Below are 20,651 nucleotides of genomic sequence, written 5' to 3' on the forward strand. Positions count from 1 at the left end.
TAGGACTAAAGTAAATTCTCTTCTGCTGTCCCAGAGGGCCGCATCCAGGTGTGTGGTTGAGAAAGGCCTTCTCGCAAGAACTGCAGCAGACATGCTAGGTCACTGCCAGTTTCTACCCGAGGGGCAAAAGCACTTATAGCTTCCAGTCTAAGAAAAGGCCCTTGCTCTTTTTAGCTTGGAGTCTTTAGATGTGAGGAATGCCTCCAGTTATCCTGAACTTCTCAGTGTCTGTATCCTCAGGCATTTGGAAGCTAGCCACCCATAAACTCGGTGCCCAGCTACCCTGCAAGGCATGCGGAAGGCACCAACAAAGAGAAAGCCAAACAGGAGGAAAATATATGCATGGAGATTCTGCGGTGACTTAAATATAAGAAAACAGGGCTAGTGGTAAAAATCACCACACGTTGGCCTGTGGGAGAGGTTCTGACCCTTGATCACACTCCCTAAGAACATGCTGTCTGGTAGGGGTGTCCAGGAAACAGTGGTTTTAGCTTCAGGGCCAAAAACTGGCCTACAAGATGCCAGATTTTTTGCCAGGGTCTATGATTTCATGTAAGTTAGCATACAAATTAAAAGTCTTGAATCACTCTTTAAATAAATGTAGATCTATCAGACAGTAAAATAGTAGACATCTGAAAGTGTGTTTTAGTAGCAGTTTTTGTCACTATTTTTTTCTACACATGGGACAAGTAAACTTACATGCCCACATGCTGTGTGTGAAGTTTTCCATGTTCAAGGAAGCTTTCACTTTGAACACATAAAGGAATTAATATTTGGGTCTTAAAGGTCTCCCAGCAGGGGACAAGATAAAGACATTCTGGAATAGCCCAAGTTAAACTGTGGCCTACCAACTATCTGTACATAACATTTTATTGACACACATGCAATTTGGTCATAGGCTGCTTTGTAGTAGAGTTGGTTCAGAGACCATAGGATCCAGAAAGTTTTAATGTTCACTATTCAGCTCACTAGTATAGCATGACATGAAATACACAGCTGCTATTAAAAACCAGGACCAATACAAACTACATTCAGGATGTCAGAATGAAAAATGTTCATTTAAAATCTGCTCCCATTCCATTTCTTGAGCTTCTCAATGAGGAAGCGGCTGGGGAGGGAGGAGTACCACGGGAAATGAAAAGTACTCTGGGTAGTAGACTCTTGGAAAATCCTCTGGTTAAGACCCCTCCAAAAGAAAGTTCTGTGCATCCTAACCCCATTACTTACCTTGAGAGTTCCCAAAGGCCACAGACTGCTCAAGCCTTCTGGAGCCTATGTCCCCTTTACTGCACCCTGGATCGGAAAGAGAAAAACTAAAACCGAGAGAAGATGCAGGCCATGATATCACTGTGGCTTTAGATCCCGACCAACAAGCCTGCCAAGACACAGCTGTGCCGGATGGGGCTGGACTCCCCAAGTGGAAAGGCCCAGCCCAGAAAGAAGGCAGAACCAAACTGAGACAACAGTGTGGCAAAGCTAGTCCTTCCTCAAGTACTCAGTAGCAAGCCGGCCTTGGTATACGGAGGCCATGAATAACTCTGGGGAACTTCTGCCCTCCTGGCCACCCTAAGGGCCCCCCGAGAAGGCTCATCAACAGCACCAGTGCACCAACACAAGGCAGGCCCAGCGCTGCCTCATGCTCCCGGAGGCCACCATCTACCCACTGCGGTTATCCCCATGGATCAGAGTATCTTAGAAGAACAGCCTCTCACCTGCAGTCAAAATCAGGTAAGAAAACAGGGCATGGAGTGACACCACGTTTGGAATCCAGGCGGGCTCCTGGCTCCCTCACAGCCTCCCTCCCAGCTCCAACACTTCAGTGTCACCTTCCTTTTTCCTTCCCCACTGTTGTTTAATGTTTGTAGAGAAGTGCCCCTGCGTCTTCACACCCAGAGCCCCCTCAGATATTCCTTCCTAGTCCAGGAGTGGCCAACATTCTGTCCCATCAAGACACTTAAAAGTTCAGTATCTGAGTCAGGACCAGTGGCTGATGCCTGTCATCCTAACTACTCAGGAGGCTGAGGATCACAGTTCAAAGCCAGCCTGGAGAGAAAAGTCTGTGAGACTTTTTTTTCTCCAATTGCTCACTGAAAAAGCCAGAAGTGGAGCTGTGGCTCAAGTAATAGAGCTCTAGCCTTGAACAAAAAGAAGCTCAGGGACAGTGCCCAGGCCCAGAGTTCAAGAATGGGGAGGGGGAAGGTATTTGTAGGACAATCACAATGAATGCAGTGAGCATGTAATAATGTTTAATGGAAACTATTCAACAACAAATGATTCCATATAAATCAGTTTAATCCAATCCTTGTTTAAAAACAAGCCACACCCACCATAGGAGGTGATCAAATGTTTTTCAAGGAAGTCAGGAAAAGGTGGATTGTAATCTGTTCAGGATTTCAGCAGAGGCCTGGAGAATCTTCAGTTCTTCTATCCACAGTGTTTCCACCAAAGTGAGCTGGCTGACCAAAGACAATTTTTCTGTCTTCAAACGAGAAACCTAAAGGTATTTTGCCATGTTATTGTAGTAAAAAGTAAATATATTGTACCATTTACCATGACCCATTAACAATATGGCTCTTACTATTATCAGGGGATAGCTAAACAACACTAAATTTGAACTAGATAAAAGAGCAGGAGCCACTGCCCATCACAGGACCTATAGTTCATCATAATTCAGACAATAGATACAAATGCTGCTAAGAAAGCAGATCTGGGGGGTGGGGGTGGAAGATGGGAAGGGATGGGAAGGGGAAACAAAGGAGGAGGCAATGCTTGATAAGAAATGTACTCATTACCTTGCCCATGTAATTGTAACCCTTCTGTACGGTATTTTCACAATAAAAAAAGAAATATATATATATATATATATATATACATATATATATAAAAGAAAAAAAAAGAAAGCAGATCTAAGAGATTCTCACAAAAGAAAGGCAAGGTAACACATGATAGTTGATGAAGCTATTTCATAATGTCTACATGTATGTATGTGCACATATGTAGGCATATGTATACATATAAATGCACACATGTATCTCAAATTATTATGAGTCATATAATATAAATTGTATACAATAAATGTACAATTTTACATGTCCTTAAAAAGAAAAAAATCACTTAAAGGTATAGGTATTTTAGCCGTTAATAATAAAGATGACTATTTATTGAAGACATGTAACCATAACCTTGTAAAATGCATTACTTCCAATGCCAAATACAAAGTAATTCATAATTAAAATCTTTTTAAGAAAGAGATGCACTATTCTAGAAACACACCTTTAGAAGCATAGTATTAGTCTCTTCTATGGAATAACAGCAAATTTTCTGGGCCACTTCCAAACTTTTCCTCTCATTCATATATGAAATTATTTCTCCAAGAAGTACTTGTTTCCAGCACATACTAGAACCAAAATGTCACATGAAATCAAATCATTTCAGCAGACTCTGAAAGAACAAAAGCACTTTGACACTGTAACATAGCACACAAACTCAACTATTATTCCAGAATCATAAAGTCATTCCATATACAGACTCTCTATAACTTCCAGCCACTTGTAGCCTCTGTGTGGAAGTGAAGAGAAAACAGGAACGACAGAGCAATCCACAATAAATACATGGGAAGTGGCTACTCTTGGCTGTCTAAGAAAAAAGCCTGTTATCATCTCAACCTTGTGACTGATACACAAGTCAGTGCCCTCAAACCATCAGCTATGACAACAGAGCAAAAGACAGAAACAGAAGGAACTGACGAAAGCACAACACAGAGGATAGACTAAAGACAAGTCCATAACCTCAGCCAGAAAACTCCAGTGTGGTTTAGCTAAAGGGAAGGAAAAGGAGTTTTCTAAATGATGACAACTGGAATACATTTCACAAAGCAAACTGCCCTACATAAGGCGGGAGGGGTCGACAGCCAAGCCTTTCTCTACATGCAGGTCACTGCACTTTGACACCACCCACATTGGGAAGCAGTGGGACTATGATCAGGTGGATCCAACTTTCTGAAGACCACAGCAGGAGGGTGGGGGAGGGTCAGTGTGTTAGGGTGGGCACCAGTGAGCCAAAGCAGAACACTGTATGACTCATTTGGCCAAGCCAAATCTAATTCTCTTAGGAGAAGCAGTAGCCAGGGAGTGTCAATGGAGAGGCAGATTGTGGAGGGAGAGCATACGGGAGGGGAGAAAGGCAATGGGAATGAGAATGTAAAGGATGCTGAAACATGAGGATGGAGGTAAACGCAAAGCAGTCAGCAATTCCAATATCTGACAGAACACAACAGGGAACAGATATGAAGACCCTCAGAGATGATGGCTGCAACCTTGTAGGGAATAGCTGGCTTCTCGTGAAAGAAAACAGGAAATCACTATGTCCTAGCACTGGTCCTGTCTAGAACCATTATCTAATTTAATCTTCACAAATTGCTCTCCACATATTAGATGCTAAGAAACTGAGAATAGAGAAAGTGAGATTAAGAGACCCAGCCAAGTGGAGAGCAGGTGGGAGATTTGGCATGCAAACACCTATCAAGTAGCTTTCCAACTACTCAGACACTCAGAGGTGAATCCAGGAGGAAAGGAGGCCTAGGGATGACCTCTGGAAAACACCAGTAGCTGTACTTAATTTTAGGCCGAGGTGCCTCAAAAGGCCCAAAACACACCTTGTTCTGACTGTGTTCTAACACAGTTCCACCACACAAGACAAAATGAGATCTAACATGATGAACAGAGAGGACAAGACAAAGGAAAGCGACAGGAAGAAGAAGACATAGCCAGGAAAGGTTGTGAATAGTCACTGGCCTTAACTGGCCGCCTATTTTGGATAGTCAGCAAGTGTGCCTGAGTTTTCTAGTAAACAATAAATGATGAGCTTCACCTTGGATTTAGGCACTACCTCAATTCAATGCAACAGAGCTACAATGGTAGCTTGAAGTTCTTACAGCAGGACACTATGTACTGCTGCTAATTAACACGACATTGTTACATTTGTTTCCATTTCCCTTGACTATCAATTTAGCTCCACCTGCAATCTGCAAGCATTCATGTAACTTCTGATAAATACAAAATTTTTGTAACAAATGTCCATATTTATATGGTAGTGAATGGCAGGCCACTATTTTATGGATTCACTTAAGTTTCTCAGTATTTTTAGGCTGCTTTAGTTTGTCTGAAAAGTGTTTCCAGTGTAGCAGATTTTTTTAAGACCCATGTGGTCCTATAGAGTTCAAACCCATGTTGTCCAAGAGTCAGCTGTATTTCAGATGTTGGGACCAGGGAGACTTGACTTCCCACACCCCTACAGGAAAAGCAGCAAACATCATACACAGCACCACACACCACACACTGAGTGAGCACCCACCACTCACCAGCACTTGCTCAGGGTTGTTTCTAAACATTTAGAAATCACTTAGTCATCCCAACCACTGGGAGAACTAAGTTCCCCTTCATAGTTGAGGTATAGCAAGATGGCCGCTCTCTTGACCAGGGACCAAGACCGGAAAAGCGGTGGACGGAACACAGCCCAATGTGCTAACTGCAGCCACTGAAAGGATGGAAGAAAGCTCGCTCAAGGGTAAGGAGCCTGTGCACACCAGAGGCTCATCCACCCGCCTCTCCCATGGCGAAGTCAGAGGTCTCCCAGGGCTTCTGGACCTGCAGGGGTTAAACCTGGGTGGGAGGCCTGGTTAGGAGCTCTACTTGACCCTAAGAAAAACCCACCTCCCCAAAGCCTTCCTGAGCAGTGCCAATGCACACAGTTTATTTACCCTGATCAAAAAGCATCAAGTCACCAAAGGGTAATATCTGAGTAGACATTGAAAAATTCTCAAGATTGTCACCCTCATTATGATCCTAAAGACAAAATTCCAAAAGAGTTTAGGAGTTAAATACAAAACACAAAGTTATGTCTCGATTGTAGCTATAGCTGCAACAAACACATGTGGGACTTACAATTTTTCAGCTTCCAGGCATAATAACTTAAGAGCTGTGAGTAATCTCCAAGATGGTCCATCCCATCCAAATGTCAAATTTCTAAAGTACAAAAACAAATCTTTCATTTTTTTTCCTATTTCATCATGCCATTACAAATGCCTAAAAAGCCAAACATTTTTTAAGGGGGTGGGGGTGACAAATTATTATTAACTATTATCTTTGTCAAAAAGGGAAAAGAGGTCAGTCATCCATGATTCATGCCTATAATTTTAGATCCAAAAGATTTTTGTGGTTCAAGGCTAATCTGGTCAAAAAAGTCTGTGAGACTCCATCTCTAAAACAGTCAGCAAAAAGCAGGGCTGGAGGCATTGCTCAAGTAACAGACACCAGGCTGGGAAGGTGGCTCAGTGATAGAGTGCTTGCCCTGCACACATAAAGCCCTGGGTTCGATTCCTCAGCACCACATAAGCAGAAAAAGCCCCAAGTGGCACTGTGGCTCAAGTGGTAGAGTGCTAGCCTTGTGCTGAAGAGCTGAGGGACAACGCTCAGGCCCAGAGCTCAGACCCACAACAGACAAAAAAAAAAAAAAAAGTAACAGAGCACCAAGCAAACAAGGAAGCTGAGCAAGTTTGAGACTGAGTTTAAACTCCAGTACTGGCCAAAGAAGGGAGGGGACATTATGCAAATACTTAAGAATAAAGACAGTAACACAAGTCTCTTTTCACATTTTTTACTAAAGTACATTATTCTTAATTGAAGGAGCTACAAGAACAGAATACACAGCATAATTTACCATGATGTACAGAATGAAAATTTTAGTATATCCTGGGGAATTAAACAAGTGGCAGCCAATATTACTGGGTTATTCTCCCTCTACTGCTATATTATATAAAACCTGATTTCATCCAGAAAACAGGAAAAGAAACACTATGTGGTTGGAACCTAGCCAAGACCCTGACCCAAGATGTCAGGTGACAGGTTCTCCTACAGGCCAGCGTGGCCGACATGCTCCAATGCCATCCCACCAGACCCAGACACACTCACCCAGGTTACCTCAATACATACACAAACTGCTCAAGCACAATAATTTAGTATTTTAAGTTTGTATCTTATATTCCTAAATAAGGATTGTTAAGTGTCTTACTCTCCTTGTATCTCTGCAACACTGAGTGCTTAACTCAGTGCTAATACCTACCTGCTGCCAGCTAATAATGAAGAATGTCTCCAACAGATAGAAAAAAACTCTCAAGGGGCTGGGGAAGTGGCTCAGTGGTAGAGTGCTTGCCTTGCATGCACGAGGCCCTGGGTTCGATTCCCAGCACCACATAAGCAAAAAGAAAAAAATCCGGAAGTGGCACTGTGGCTCAAGTGGTAGAGCGCTAGCCTTGAGCTGAAGAGCTGAGGGACAGTGCCCAGGCCCAGAGTTCAGGCCCCACGACCAGACCCAAAAAAAAAAGAAAAAAACTCTCAAATATACCATGAGAATTTCCAGAAGGAATTACTTATTTTTTTATTTATTTTATTGTGGGGGGGGGGGCAGCACTGGGGACTGAACCCAAGGCCTTCCTCATTTTAGTACTGTACCACTTGAGCCGCATACCTAGCCTTTTGTATGTCTGGCTAGCATCTGCCAAGGTTGACCTTGACCTTCTAATCTTCCTACATCCTTAGCAGCTGGGATTATAGACTACAGAAGTACTGTACCATGACCTCTGGCCTCTGCAGGAATCACTTCAAAAGGAAAAGAGAAATACTTACTCCATAAAGCCATGATCCTCTAAAATGGAAATCTTTTTGTTCATCTGCTTATCTATTTGTGGAAGATATTTGAGAAGTATTTCTGTATTTAAAAAAGAATACAAAATCCAACAGATTTAGGATTTAATTCAGATACAAGTACATCTTCCCTTCCTTCTTGATCAAAGTACTTCACCTCTTATTAGCAATCAAGAGCTGCAAAATAGTTTCTCCTAATTCACATAAAAGAAATCTCTTCAAGTCCAATTCCCTAAGATCATTAGTCATCCCGGAAAAGCTGTAAGAATTCCAAGGCTATCCGACAAAACATCCCCAGCCCAGCTCAGGCTACCACCAAGTAAACCAAGCAGCAAAACTCAATATTTATGACTTTAAAACACTATTGCAAAACTATAACACACACACACAAAAAAACAGGCTCTGTAGAAATGAAAGAGAAAAGGTTCATAATACTGAGTTTTATCTATCAACCAGAATTCAAAGCAGTCAGACATGAGGGATTACAACCACAAAACAATAAAAGTGAATATGCAAAAAAGACAAAGCCAGAATAAAAGATTTTTTTTCTCTCTTTCCGCCTCCTTTTCTTTTCTTTCCCTCCCTTTCCTCCCTCCCTCGCTTCCTTCTTTTGACACTGATCTAATGATCATCAAATCCAGGCCTTGAGCATGCTAGACAACTGCTTCATGATTAAGCACGTCCTGCACCTACTCCATTTTTCAAATATACAAATAACCAAAATAGCCAGGCACTGGTGGCTCACACCTGTAATCCTAGCTACTCAGGAGGCTGAGATCTGAGGATTGTGATTGAAAGCCAGCCAGGCAGAAAAATCCAGGAGATTTTTACTTCTAATAAACCACCACAGAACCAGAAGTACCACCAGAAAACCAGAAGTGGCGATGTGGCTCAAGTGGTAGACCGCTAGCCTTGAGCTGAAAAGCTCAGGGACAGGGCCCAGACCCAGAGTTCAAGACCCATGACTGACAAAAAAAAAAAAGGAAGCTATTATTAATCTAATTTTTGTTCAAACTAATGTACTTGACATCTTTTATTTGAAAACCATCAACAGTATTAGGATTGTAAAATGTCCATTCTGAGAAATACAATTATCATTCTGCCTACAGGATGAGAAAGTATCGCCTCAACTGAGTCCTACACTCACTTGGGCTTACAAATATACCTCAAATTAAACTGGAAAATCCCTACAAATTTCCTCCTGTCTTACAAAGCTGCCTCTCTGTGCTTCATGAGGGAAAAATTCATTTTCCACTGACTACTATTAGAGTTTGCATATCATAAATTTAATAGCTACATTATTACTTTAGAGTAATGAGATCAATCATGATCATTAGATCACACATGAATAAAATCAACATTTCACCAGGCATTAAGTTCTAAAACAGGCTCATACGATAGGCTTGTACCTATGGATTTGTAAAAGTGCTAATAAGTTTTTGTTCTTTTTTTTTTTTTGTCGGTTGTGGGGCTTGAACTCTGGGCTTGGGCGCTGTCCTTGCACTCTTCAGCTCAAGGCAAGTGCTCTACTACTTAAGCCACAACACCACTTCCGGTTTTCTTGTGGTTTACTAGAGATAAGAGTCTCAAGGACTTTCCTGCCTGGGCTGGCTTTGAACTGCCATCCTCAGATCTTAGCCTCCTAAGTAGCTAAGATTACAGGCATGAGCCACTGGCGCCCAGCTTAAGTTTTTATTCTTTACTCTCCTATTTTATCATCAGTGATAGCAACAGCAACTCAGTGTCTTCCATCTTAGCAGTTTTCCCCCACCTGCCTAAGCTCCCTAGTTCATTCTTCCGGAGTCTTCTCATCCTTACCATTAATCAGAACTTTGCTGTCTTTCCTCTTTTTCTTTTTTTTTTTTGTCGGTTGTGGGGCTTGAACTCTGGGCCTGGGCACTGTCTCTGAGCTCTTCAGCTCAAAGTTAGCACTCTACCACTTGACAGCACCACTTCCAGCTTTGCTGTCTTTACCTCAACAGTGACATTACACAATCAGCAAGAGCTGTACCCAGGAGAGTTTATGATATGTACTGCATTTTTTTGTAAAAGCATCTCTGAATATCTAAAGTACTATTTGTCAAATTCCAGGAAATGGACACATAGGGGGCTTTGTGTACTTTACAGGTAGGGGGATAGAAAATAGTCAGGTATTGGTGGCTCATGTCTAAAATCGTAGCTACTCAGGTGGCTGAGATCTGAGTATCACAGTTCAGGCAAAGCCCAGGCAGAAAAGTCTATGAGACTCTTATCTCTAATTAATAAAAACAAAAAAACCAGAAGTGGGAGCTGTGGCACAAATGCTAGCCTTGAGCAAAAAAGCTCAGGGATAAGACCCAGGCCCTGAGTTCAAGTCCCAAGACCAGCACAAGAAAATAAATAACCCAGAAAATAACCATATCTCATAATGAGAAAAACATCCTATTATCTTAATGAAAATAAAGTTAACTCCAACCTCTTGAGACATACACACAGGCATGAGGATTGTGGAGGGAAACAAAGCCATACTCCAGGAGCAGCCTCTGATTATCATGAGGACCATAGCAGATGTACACCTCCTCGTGTTTTCGGTAACGTGAAGCCGCTCTAATTTCATAAGAGCCTGTTTCCTCATTAAACGCTGCTTGTACCTGTAATAAAAAATGACAGAAATTGTTCCTTACAGTATACACTACAGGCTATAATTAGGTCATGGTATTAACAAGCGAGGTGCAGCTGTGAAGCTCACATCCACTCCTGTGCTTCACCCCCTTGGTGAGGGCAGGAGCCCCGGGGACAGGTCACTGGACAACTAAGATCAAGAATCTGGTTTGTACCAGCCTAGGGAAGAGCACAGGCAGTGACACCAGAAGTTAGCTGTAATGAACCAGATAAATATTTGAGACAACCCTAGTCCTGTAGTATCTGTCACAAGTTGCTTTTCAATAATCCCTTAACACAATCAAGATAGTTCTTAGTTCAGGACCCTCCAGTGACATGCTGCTGTTTATCCATTGTGATCTTCCTACAGTAGTCTATAAAACCACTGGTTTTCAACATAAATGCATAAAAACAGGCTACTGCATACTGGGTGAGTCCCATGACAGCATCCTACAGGGCTGCACACCCTGACATTCAATACAGAAATCAACATCAACCTCAGAAATATTCAACTGATCTCAGGCTCTGTACACCTGTCTATAAAAGTAACAACCATCAGGCCAGGGACTGTCCTTGGCCTGAGAAGACAGAGCAGCTCCTCCCTGAGCTCTCTCTCTGTCACCTGGACTAAAAGGCGACATGAATCTTCTCATGGTGGCATGTCACACGAGGGACCAGCATAGGCACCAATCCCATCCCATTGTACCCTCAGTGGGTTATAGGTTAAGTGGGTGGACTGACTCTTCTCTGCCCGCCACGTCTTGCCTATACCCCAGCACTTCCTGAAAATAATCTCTTCCAGATGTGATACATGAGAAAACGGTTGGGAAAGTGGAGATGGCTGGTCTCCTAAAGCAGGATTCTTCCTCAATTTCCCATACTCCTTTCTCCACAAATATTCTAAAATCTCTCCATTCAAAAAAAAACAGACTAAACAGCAAGTCTGTGCCAGGTACTGCCCTAAATATTGGAGTTACAAAGAACAAGGTAATATCCTCACCTCAAAGACTTCAGAAGTCAGCAGGGAAGAAACATGTCAATCACTGATCAGAAGAAGGATAAACATTCAGCTATGCCACCAAGTATAAGGAAGGGACAGGGAAGCATGTGAGACCTCTCTAGTCTGGGTGGAATAAGAAGAATGGAAGATTCTGTTCAATTGGTTGCAGCTAAAGGCAACTCTGCACTCCATAGGCCTGGAGAGACTCCAGCAGAGACATAAGGTAAAGTAAAAGTATGCTAATAATGACAGTGGGGTTCGATTTACTTCACACCTTGTTACAGTTTCACTACTCAAAGTCCCAGATTATACATGTGGCATTCTCCTATGGAAATAAAGTGTACATCCCCATGTCGGCTTCTCACCTGGACATGTGGGCTGTGATTCAGCAGATCCAGGTATGGAGCCAGTGCACACGTGTCGGGCTCTGCGGAAAGGCACTTCTGCAGCCTGGGCCTCAGGTACACAGCTCTGGTGTTGACAGTGCACCAGGCCCACAGGAAGGCACTGTAGTTGAAGATGCTGTCAATGGCCTCCACAAAAAGAGGCTGCAGAGAACAGAAAAAGTCTCTGGAGGAAGCAAAGAACTCCTGCACATGGGCTCTCTGCTCTATGGCCTTTGCTTTCAAAGGTTGGGGAAGAAGATCCACCACTTCTGGCTCCAAACAGACAGGGCAGGTATACGACTTGGGTAAAATCTCTAGGTAGGGCTTCCACAGAGACCGGTCCCCAGCATGTTTTTCTGAAACTAAAAAGGTGCACAGGGCCAGCAGAGGAGATGGGGAAGGCTTCCACCTTGTGAAATTAAAAGACAGATTGAAGGAGTAACTTTTGTCCAAAATGCAGAAACAGCCCAGTGGTTTATTTTGCTGCCAGAGACACTACTGAAACCATCAAACTATGTTTACTTACTGCACCCAAGAGAGCTGCTTCTTTCTTACAGGTTTTCCTCTCTGGAGCACACGCCATTACAGGTGCTCCCAACAAGCCACAGTTAGGTGTCAGAAAAGCTGACTGACAAGGCAACTCCTGTGGATATTTATGAGTCCCTTTTGCTCCAACTGTTTGAAAGTTTTTGCTTAAGTCCATTTCACTTTGTAAGGATATAAAATATAGCAAAAAAAACTGGTGGGAAAAACTTTGACCTATACCTCAACATGGTGACCACTGGGTTCATTTAACTGTATAGGCTTAATTTATAATTAAATAATATTTAAAACTCAATTCCTCAGAAAGACAAGCCACATTGTAACTACTCTATAAGCGTTTGTAGCTGCTGGCTACCATATAGGACAATGCAATCCAAAACATCTTTTTCATCACTGAAAGTTCCACCAGTATTGACTTGACCTGGAAATTGCACGTGCTAATTATATACTTGTTGCAAGTCTCAAGCTCTTATTATACTATGGATTATATAGTTTTATTTTTAACATTTATTAATATATAACTCCAGGCCTCATAAATCGACTTAAAAAAAGTCATCATTAGCCAGGTGCCAGTGGCTCATACCTGTAATCTTAGCTACTCAGAAGAATGAGATCTGAGGATTGCAGTTCAAAGCCATCCCAGGCAAGGAAAGTTCCTGAGACTCTTATCTCCAATTAACCACCAGAAAACCAGAAGTGGCTGTGGCTCAAGTGGTAGAGTGCTTGCCTTGAACTGAAGAGCTCAAGGACAGCACCCAGGCCGAGTTCAAGCCCCACAATCAACCAAAAAAAAAAAAATTATTAATTTCTCAAAATCCGGACTCCTCTATTCCAATACATTCTATTCAAAATTTCAGAATGATTCAAAAAAATACATTCCTAAGAGCATACTTGCCTCCACTCAGGCATCTGAAGATGTTAGGGGGTGAGGAAGTGGATTAGAAAGCTTACATTAGGTTAAGAAACAGCCCAGTCTTTCAACCCTCAGAATTTTGGAATTACATCTGCTGAGAATTTCACTCACTCTGTCTTCACACACATTCACACATTACAACACAAGCCCTAACCTGGTTCTCAATACATACATTACTAGCTCTTCTACACTTAAATAAAACTAGCTTCTTAGCGGGGCACCGGTGGCTCACGCCTGTAAGCCTAGCTACTCAGGAGGCTGAGATCTGAGGACGGCGATTCAAAGCCAGCCAGGGCAGGAAAGTCTATGAGACTCTTATCTCCAATAAATCACTAGAAAACCGGAAGTGGCGCTGTGGCTCAAGCAGTAGCGCACTCGCCTTGAGCTGAAGAGTGCAAGGACAGCACCCAAGCCCAGAGTTCAAGCCCCATGACCGACAAAAAAAAAAAAAAAAACCTAGCTTCTTTACTTCATGTTAAACCTCTCCACAATTGAAGAATTCTACCAAGTCCAACAGAGTAGGCCTTTAAGTGAGCTGACTAATGTCTACCAAGACCTTCCATGATGGTTAATAGCTTGTATTACCAAGTGAAGGCTAGCTGGTAATAGCTTTTATTACCAAGTGAAGGCTCTTGCCTGTGATTTACACACACTCTCCATTTCATCTCCATTTTCACATTCACATCTCAGGAGCCTATTTAAAAGCCTTAAAAAGGCAGTTACAAGTAATTAAAAATAAACTTCCTAGAACAAAATAAGCCTTCCAAATCATTTCAGGTACTTCTTGGCTAGACACAGGGCTAGGTCCTCATGAACTGTGCCACATTCAACATCTGCCAATGACAGAGGCACTGGCACCAGAGGTGGATGGTGTGGTTACTCACTTGGTAATGTACGGCCCTAAGTAGCTTCGAATCACTGTGTGCGTGGTGAGCAGGCAGCTCTCAGGCAAGGAAATAATCATCTGTCCCTCCTAGCCAAACAAAAGTAAAGTGTAAGACAACATGCAGCCATGCAGACTAATGACATGGGTGGGAGCATCCTTAAATGTACGTCTGTCCTTCATTCCTCCCACCTTGCTCCCTCCTGCTGTTTAAGCTCCAAGAGCCTTGGGGAGATGCAGGGACAAACCGCCAGACAGTGCTAAGCCTGCCCTCCTCCAGGCTTATGTAAATGACAGCAAAACAAACTTCCACGTTGTTTTAGCATGGCTTAGATATGAGTTATGTTCATATATGTTCATTTTATGTCCTGGGGCTTGAACTATAGGCCTAGCCATTGTCCCTGGGCTTTTTGTGCTCTACCACTTGAGTCACAACACTATTTTAGGCTTTTTGGTTATAAGAGTCTTTTTGGCTTTTTGGAGGTAAGAGTCTCACACTGGCTTTGAACTATGATCCTCAGATCTCAGACTCCTGTGTAGCTAGGATTACAAGTATGGGCCACCAGTGCCTGGCTAGATATTTGGTTTTATAAGCTGCAAACCTAATCACCCTTGATACAATCCTAATCAAACACAGCAATTAGGTGGAAAATTGCTAGTATGTGTGAACTACAATCACGTGACTTGATCTAAACCACAAAAACAAAGCAGCAAATCTATACTGGACTTCAGGGATAAAAGTGAAGTTCTCACCTGCAAGGATATTTTGCTCATCAGCCCCCTTCCTGTTCCTAAGAAAGCAAAGACAAACAAAGGGTAAAGCAAAAACAAAAAACAAAAAAGCAAACAAAAGGGTAAAGGCTACCATACCTTCAAAGTTCTAGAAATCATTTTTGAATGAAACATGAATAAATTTCAAAGCTGAAATTTATTCAAATGTATCCAAAGCTGAGGCTGGGTAACTCAACCTTTGACATAGACCCCGATAAAGTCAGGAAGCTATTCTGACCTCCTGGGGGATTTTAATTCTTGAAGACTAAAGCAAGGTTCAGGGCTGAAAGCTAAAGGCTTCAGGTACTGCAAAAGCCCTGACACTATTTTCCCAAGATAAACAGGTGAAGAGTAATCTACACAGTATAATGTAAGAGAATAATTTTACTTTACTGACACATTAAAGACAAAGCTAAATGTTTTGTTTGTGACTAACAATATGGTTCCCAATCATAGAGAAGGGAAGAACCTAACAGAAAATACACCTATGAAAAGTGTGTAGAACCAAAATGGAGTCAAACGGAGCCAGGGTAGGCCATGAAGAAAGGGTCTTCATGCTTAATTGTCTTTCAAAGGTAACTACACAAACATATTCTACAAGAACACCTCTCAGCAATCATGTGCTCAACCTTGCACAACTCCACACTTGTTACTGATCCGGCAGCATGTTTCCAAACAACTTAGTAACCTCCCTCATTTACCTGAGCAGGCCCAACAGTTCACTATGGCACAAGTACTCAGAACTACAATGTTCTCCAATGACCAATTAACTCTGTTTTGGAGATCAACACTGTGAGTAGGGCTGACAATTCAAATCAACCATTTTAGCACCCAAGTCACCAGGTGTACCTGACTCACAGGGAATAACTTGATGCCCATCATCTCCATTGGTCAGTGGCACACATGGGAAATCACTTATCTCAGGAGATATAAAAGGAAGATCTTTGCTGCAGGTTAAACTACCTAATAGGTACCTGAATAACAGGTACCCCAACACCAGAGGGATTAATCAGTGGTAGATGCTTTAAGGTTTGGGTAAAGTAAAATGTCTGCAGCCTAGCCTGTGACGGAGAACTTCTGGGCACCAATGGTCAACCGGTCTGTGCTATAGCAGATCTAATGCATCTTGGTTCACCTGGTGGTTACTTTCAACCTACCCATGGGTGGGGCAGGGGGCTTGCTTGCAGGCACACACCAAGAGCAAGTTGTCAAGCTTCTGTGACATATTTCAGAACTAAATGTCAACCTAACCTCCACATGACTTCTCCAGTTCCCAGAGAGAATGTTAACCTACCTCAGCTGGGGGAACTATAGAACCCAACAGCTCTATAATTAACTGCCTACCCAGAGAGCTCCTACTCCAACCCAGGAGCTGCACAGACGCAGACCAGCTGAGGGACAATGTTTGATGAAGCCTTTGGCTCCTAGAGCCACAGCACCCAAGAGAATCTCAACTTGCCAGCTGGAATATCCATCAACCTTGAAAACCAATCTTACTGAGGCTTGACATAATCCCACCAGCCTGTATGATGTGAAAAATCCTATGAAACCACCTTGGGGATGTTGCTGAGAAAGTGAGTCACCACACAACATGTCTGTCCTCCAAGGACCCAAAGTAGAGGTTTTCTTCAGATGGGAGTCCAGGAAAACCTGCAATAATGCTGAGTACACAGTTTACACAGCACTCATTGAGATGCAAATCATTGATCCTAATGAACTGTGTAGGTTCTTTGAAAGACAAGTCAAAATTGTAGCTAGCTCATCTGTAACAAATGTGAAAGATTCTGTATGTGTCTTCCATGTGTTACTTTTATCTGTGGCCTTTGTGTTTTCTATTTTCATTCTCTTTTTCAAATTTTATTTACTCATTTTTTAATTTAATTTTATTGTCAAGGTGATGTACAGAGGAATAATGGTTTATTTAATCATTTTGTCATAGCCTCCACAGGACACTTTCATTTATCTGTGCAGCAAGATGAAGTACAAATAACTATTATTCACCCTACCCACAGCAATAAGCATGCCCCAAAGAAAACAGTTCACTGCAACAATCAGGGGGCTCCCATCTGAGGTCGGGAGAGCTGAATGCCAATCCTTACCTGGAAAACGAGCAGGTATTAAATTTGTATCTTCGAACTTCCGAGCTTTCAGCCACTTCTTCAGCTCTATAAATTCAGACCTGTAGCTCTCATTCACTAATCCAGAGAGGAAAGAAAAAATAGTGATTAAAGTCACGTTATCAAGCCAGGTGCCAGTGGCTCAGACAAACTAACACAAGTACTTCTCAAACTTTTCCATGAAATGGAAATAGAAGGATCACCAATCAAACACATTTTATGAAACCAGCCTTACACTATCCCAAAACCACGTAGGGACCCAATTTTAAAAAAAGAACTATAGTGGGGGGAGGGGGGAGGCTGGGAAGGGAGGTGAAGGGTAAACAAAGGAGGAGGCTGCAATGCTTGGTAAGAAATGTATGCATTATCCTGCCCATGTAATTGTAGCCCCTCTGTACAGTATGTTCTCAAATAAAATAAAATAATATTAAAAAAATAAATAAAAAATAAAATAAAATAAAATAGAAAAAAAAAAAGAACTATACTCCAATCTCTTCAATGAGCATAGCTACAAAGCTCCTTAATAAAAATACATGCTAACAGAATTCAACAACTAATCCAAAAGTTATACTCTACAAGTGGTTTTTTATCTCAGAAATGCGAGGCTGGCTTAATATATGTAAATCAATACATGTAATCACATTAACAGAGCCAAAGATAAGAATCACATGATCATCTAAACAGATACAGAAAAAGCCTTTGACCAAAAAAAATCCCACATCTGAGCCAGGTGGTTCACACCTATAATCCTAGCTACTCAGGAGTTTGAGATCTAAGGATCACAACTCAAAACTAGCACAGGCAGGAAAGTCCAAAAGACTCTTATATCCAGTGAACCACTAGAAAACCATAAGTAGAACTATGGTTCAAATAGTAAAGTGCTAGCCTTGCCCTGATGGATGATAGACTAAAAAAAAAAAAAAAAAGAATCCGATATCCGTTCACGTTAAAAGTTCTGGACAGCAAGAGGGGACAGCATGTGCTTAGAGCATATGAAGCCATGGATTCAATTCCCAGCACTCACCCCCCAAAAGAGATGGGCAACAGAGATTCCTAGGCATATCAACACAGTGGGAAAGCTGCAAGCCAAGGTAAAAGCCCACACTCCCAGGAGCCAAATCTGCCAGCACCTGAACTTTAACTTTCCTGTCTTTACCACCTTGAGAATCACAATTTTGCATGAGTTACCCGACCATGGTGTCTGGTTACGGCAGCTTAAGCCAAGAACTAAAATAAAACAGATTCTAAGCAAGTCATGTATGATAAGCCTTAGAACCAACACCTTGGAACTAATTCAAAAAATACAATGAAAAGACAAGACAAGCCGGGCACCGGTGGCTCCCGCCTGTCATCCTAGCTACTCTGGAGGCTGAGATCTGAGGGTCGCAGTTCAAAGCCAACCCAGGCAGGAAAGTCTGTGAGACTCTTATCTCCAATAAACCACTAGAAAACCGGAAGTGGCGCTGTGGCTCAAGCAGTAGAGCGCTCACCTTGAGCTGAAGAGCACTGAAGAGCGCAGGGACAGCGCCGCCAGAGTTCAAGCCCCACAACCGACCAGAAAAAAAAAAAAAAAAGACATTTACAATAGACAATACTGATTTAATGCAAAAAACAAAAATTGCACTCTACCTCCTCTCAGTTCAGAAGTTCTGAAGAGTTTTCGCTTTCTGATTCTGCTTGTTCTCCCCTTTCCCTTTGGCATGTTAAAATTGTGGTTTCTGTGCAGCTGGCTGCTCGATCTGAAATGAATAGCAATAATTACTTAACTGTTTGTTTTTAAATAATTCAGACTGAGCTTTTTACCTTTGAGTATGCAAACTTACATTTTGATAGCCTTTCTCTATGGGATTTTTGTACACCAAGGCTTTGTACCCATAGCTAAATCAGAACTGCTGTAATAACAATGTGCATCACTCAGAATGCCTGATTTCATTTTGGAGTCCTACTGAATGAGGATTAATCATGAAAATTCTCACAGCTGATTCCATAAACATGTTTGGGTGAGTTCCCCATCATGATCTTAATCAACATCTACTGAAGAACCAACTGAAGTAAGAGTTTACAGTTTAAGCTGGACTCCAGTAGTTCACAACAGTAATCAATGCTAACTACTCGGGAAGCTGAGATCCTGCAAATTGAGGTTTGAAGCTAATTTGGTAAATAAGTCTACAGAAGTCTGCCCAAACTATCCAGCAGAAAGCTGGAGGTGTGGCTCAAGTTTGAACCATATTTTTTTTTTAATTTACTGTTTGCTAAAATAGACAGTAATGATGAAGTGCAATCATCCATGACGACTTTGGGAAAAAACAAACTCCTCTGAACATACTACAGACTGGTTTAGACTCCAAAATTGCTAAATACAATTAAATGGGTGTTTGCAACAGATTGGAAACTAGAGCTGAGAGCAAACCACCCAGAAATGATCCTAAGATTCAAAGTAGCTACTGGTTTCAAGATGCTTCTTCCTTAGAAGCATAAAAATGAAATCCATTAAATACACCAGCACAACACAAGCAAGAGCGTAACTACTAGAATAGGAATTAATGCAGATACTATTATTAGACGCAAGAGCTAAAATGTCAACATGTCCATGACAAACTAGTAAAAAATATAAAACCTGCAGACCTTTTGGGTCTGCTTTTGAACACGGTATACATAATAAATGGTTTAAAGCAGCTTATCTGGAAACATATTCAAGACAAGGGCTTTTGTTGTCACTCTGCTATCCTGCGATGCTAGGTGCTTATATTTAAGCACAAAAGCGACTTGTGCCTATTACCCACGTGGACAGTGTGTGTGGTAACGCTGTCCCCAGCGCGGGGCTGGGCGGATTCTGCGGTACTGGGGCTTGAACCCGTTCACGTGGCTGGCACAGCGCCTTCCCCCAGCCCAGCTTTGTGCCGGGGATTCTGGGACTTTTCTTCCCGGACTGGTCTCAAAAGGCCGTCCTCCGTAACTCAGCCTCCAGCGTGGCGAGGATTCAAGGCTTGGGCCACCCGCGACCACGCGGAGCGCTCATCTCCGGCCTAGCCAAGCTCGGAGCCCCGGTGCTCCGGGGCCGGGGCGCCCCGAGCTCGGTCCCGCCGGGGCGGCGCGGGGGCCTCCCGCGGCCCGGCCCGCGCCGCCTCCCCGCAGCGCCCGGTGCTCCCGCCGCGGCCCCCGCGTGCCGCCCGGGCCGCCTCCAGCCGGTCCGGAGCCGCCGAACCAGCGGCACTCGCTAATTGGCGAAGGGCCAGACGCGCCTGGCGGCCGCGGAGCTCCACTCCCTCAGAAACTCCACTGACCCAGGAAACCGGAAGCCTCACCGGGAGTACTTCCGGCTCACTTCCGCACTCCCAGGGCGTCCTCTGGGCGGGCCCTCGGCTCGGGACGTCCGCCGCGCACCGTCCCCACTCGGGTTCAGCGGGCTGAAGCCGGGGAGGAGGAGGAGGGCGAGGAGAGGCCGAGCGCCCGCGGCCCCCTCCGAGCACTGGGAGCCCCTGGCTGTCACTGGCCGGGCGGCGCCGCCCTCGCGCCCCAGCCGGTCCCACCCCTAGCGCACATGCGCAGTAGCCCGGGATTGGCCGAGCCCTAAGCCAGCGCCTCCACGTCGGGAGCGGCCGGTCCGGGCGGGAAAGGCGGGAGCCGGCGGGGACCGGCGGGGACCGGCGGGGCGCGGAGGAGGGAACCGGAGAAGGGGCCTGACGCGCTCCCGGAGC

At 43.4% G+C, this 20,651-nt stretch overlaps 1 protein-coding gene and 1 non-coding gene across 6 annotated transcripts; one reads left to right on the plus strand and one right to left on the minus strand.

Moving 5' to 3' along the window:
• Nucleotides 1-2,273: 2,273 nt before the first annotated feature.
• Nucleotides 2,274-20,450, minus strand: Setd4 (SET domain containing 4). Of its 5 annotated transcripts, none has more exons than XM_070030644.1 (11): nucleotides 20,259-20,450; nucleotides 18,583-18,692; nucleotides 16,936-17,031; nucleotides 14,819-14,856; nucleotides 14,067-14,155; nucleotides 11,706-12,135; nucleotides 10,156-10,330; nucleotides 7,683-7,764; nucleotides 5,943-6,023; nucleotides 3,274-3,397; nucleotides 2,274-2,494 (listed from the first exon to the last, which is right to left on the minus strand). In XM_070030644.1, exons 2-11 carry the CDS (start codon nucleotides 18,653-18,655, stop codon nucleotides 2,360-2,362), a joined length of 1,323 nt encoding a protein of 440 aa, XP_069886745.1. In that variant the 5' UTR covers nucleotides 18,656-18,692; nucleotides 20,259-20,450; the 3' UTR covers nucleotides 2,274-2,359. The 5 variants fall into 5 exon arrangements, with proteins under 5 accessions (XP_069886745.1, XP_069886742.1, XP_069886743.1 ...); XM_070030641.1 differs by lacking the exon at nucleotides 20,259-20,450 and adding an exon at nucleotides 19,737-20,031; XM_070030642.1 differs by lacking the exon at nucleotides 20,259-20,450 and adding an exon at nucleotides 19,733-20,031.
• Trnaa-ugc (transfer RNA alanine (anticodon UGC)) lies at nucleotides 7,181-7,248 on the plus strand. Its single transcript has one exon. It is a non-coding gene; the product is annotated as a tRNA-Ala (tRNA).
• Nucleotides 20,451-20,651: the final 201 nt, after the last annotated feature.

Source organism: Dipodomys merriami, unplaced genomic scaffold, assembly GCF_024711535.1.
Source record: "Dipodomys merriami isolate MVZ:Mamm:240054 unplaced genomic scaffold, mDipMer1.0.p SCAF_2, whole genome shotgun sequence".
Taxonomy (NCBI): Eukaryota; Metazoa; Chordata; class Mammalia; order Rodentia; family Heteromyidae; genus Dipodomys; species Dipodomys merriami.

Excerpts from the sequence above, each read along its gene's own strand:
- Setd4 (XM_070030644.1), bottom strand. The coding sequence starts at position 18,655 with ATGCCAAAGGGAAAGGGGAGAACAAGCAGAATCAGAAAGCGAAAACTC. Across the intron at positions 12,136-14,066 it reads TTAGGGCCGTACATTACCAA|GTGGAAGCCTTCCCCATCTC; the intron begins GTGAGTAACCAC and ends TAATTTCACAAG. Across the intron at positions 2,495-3,273 it reads CTAATACTATGCTTCTAAAG|GTTTCTCGTTTGAAGACAGA; the intron begins GTGTGTTTCTAG and ends AAATACCTTTAG.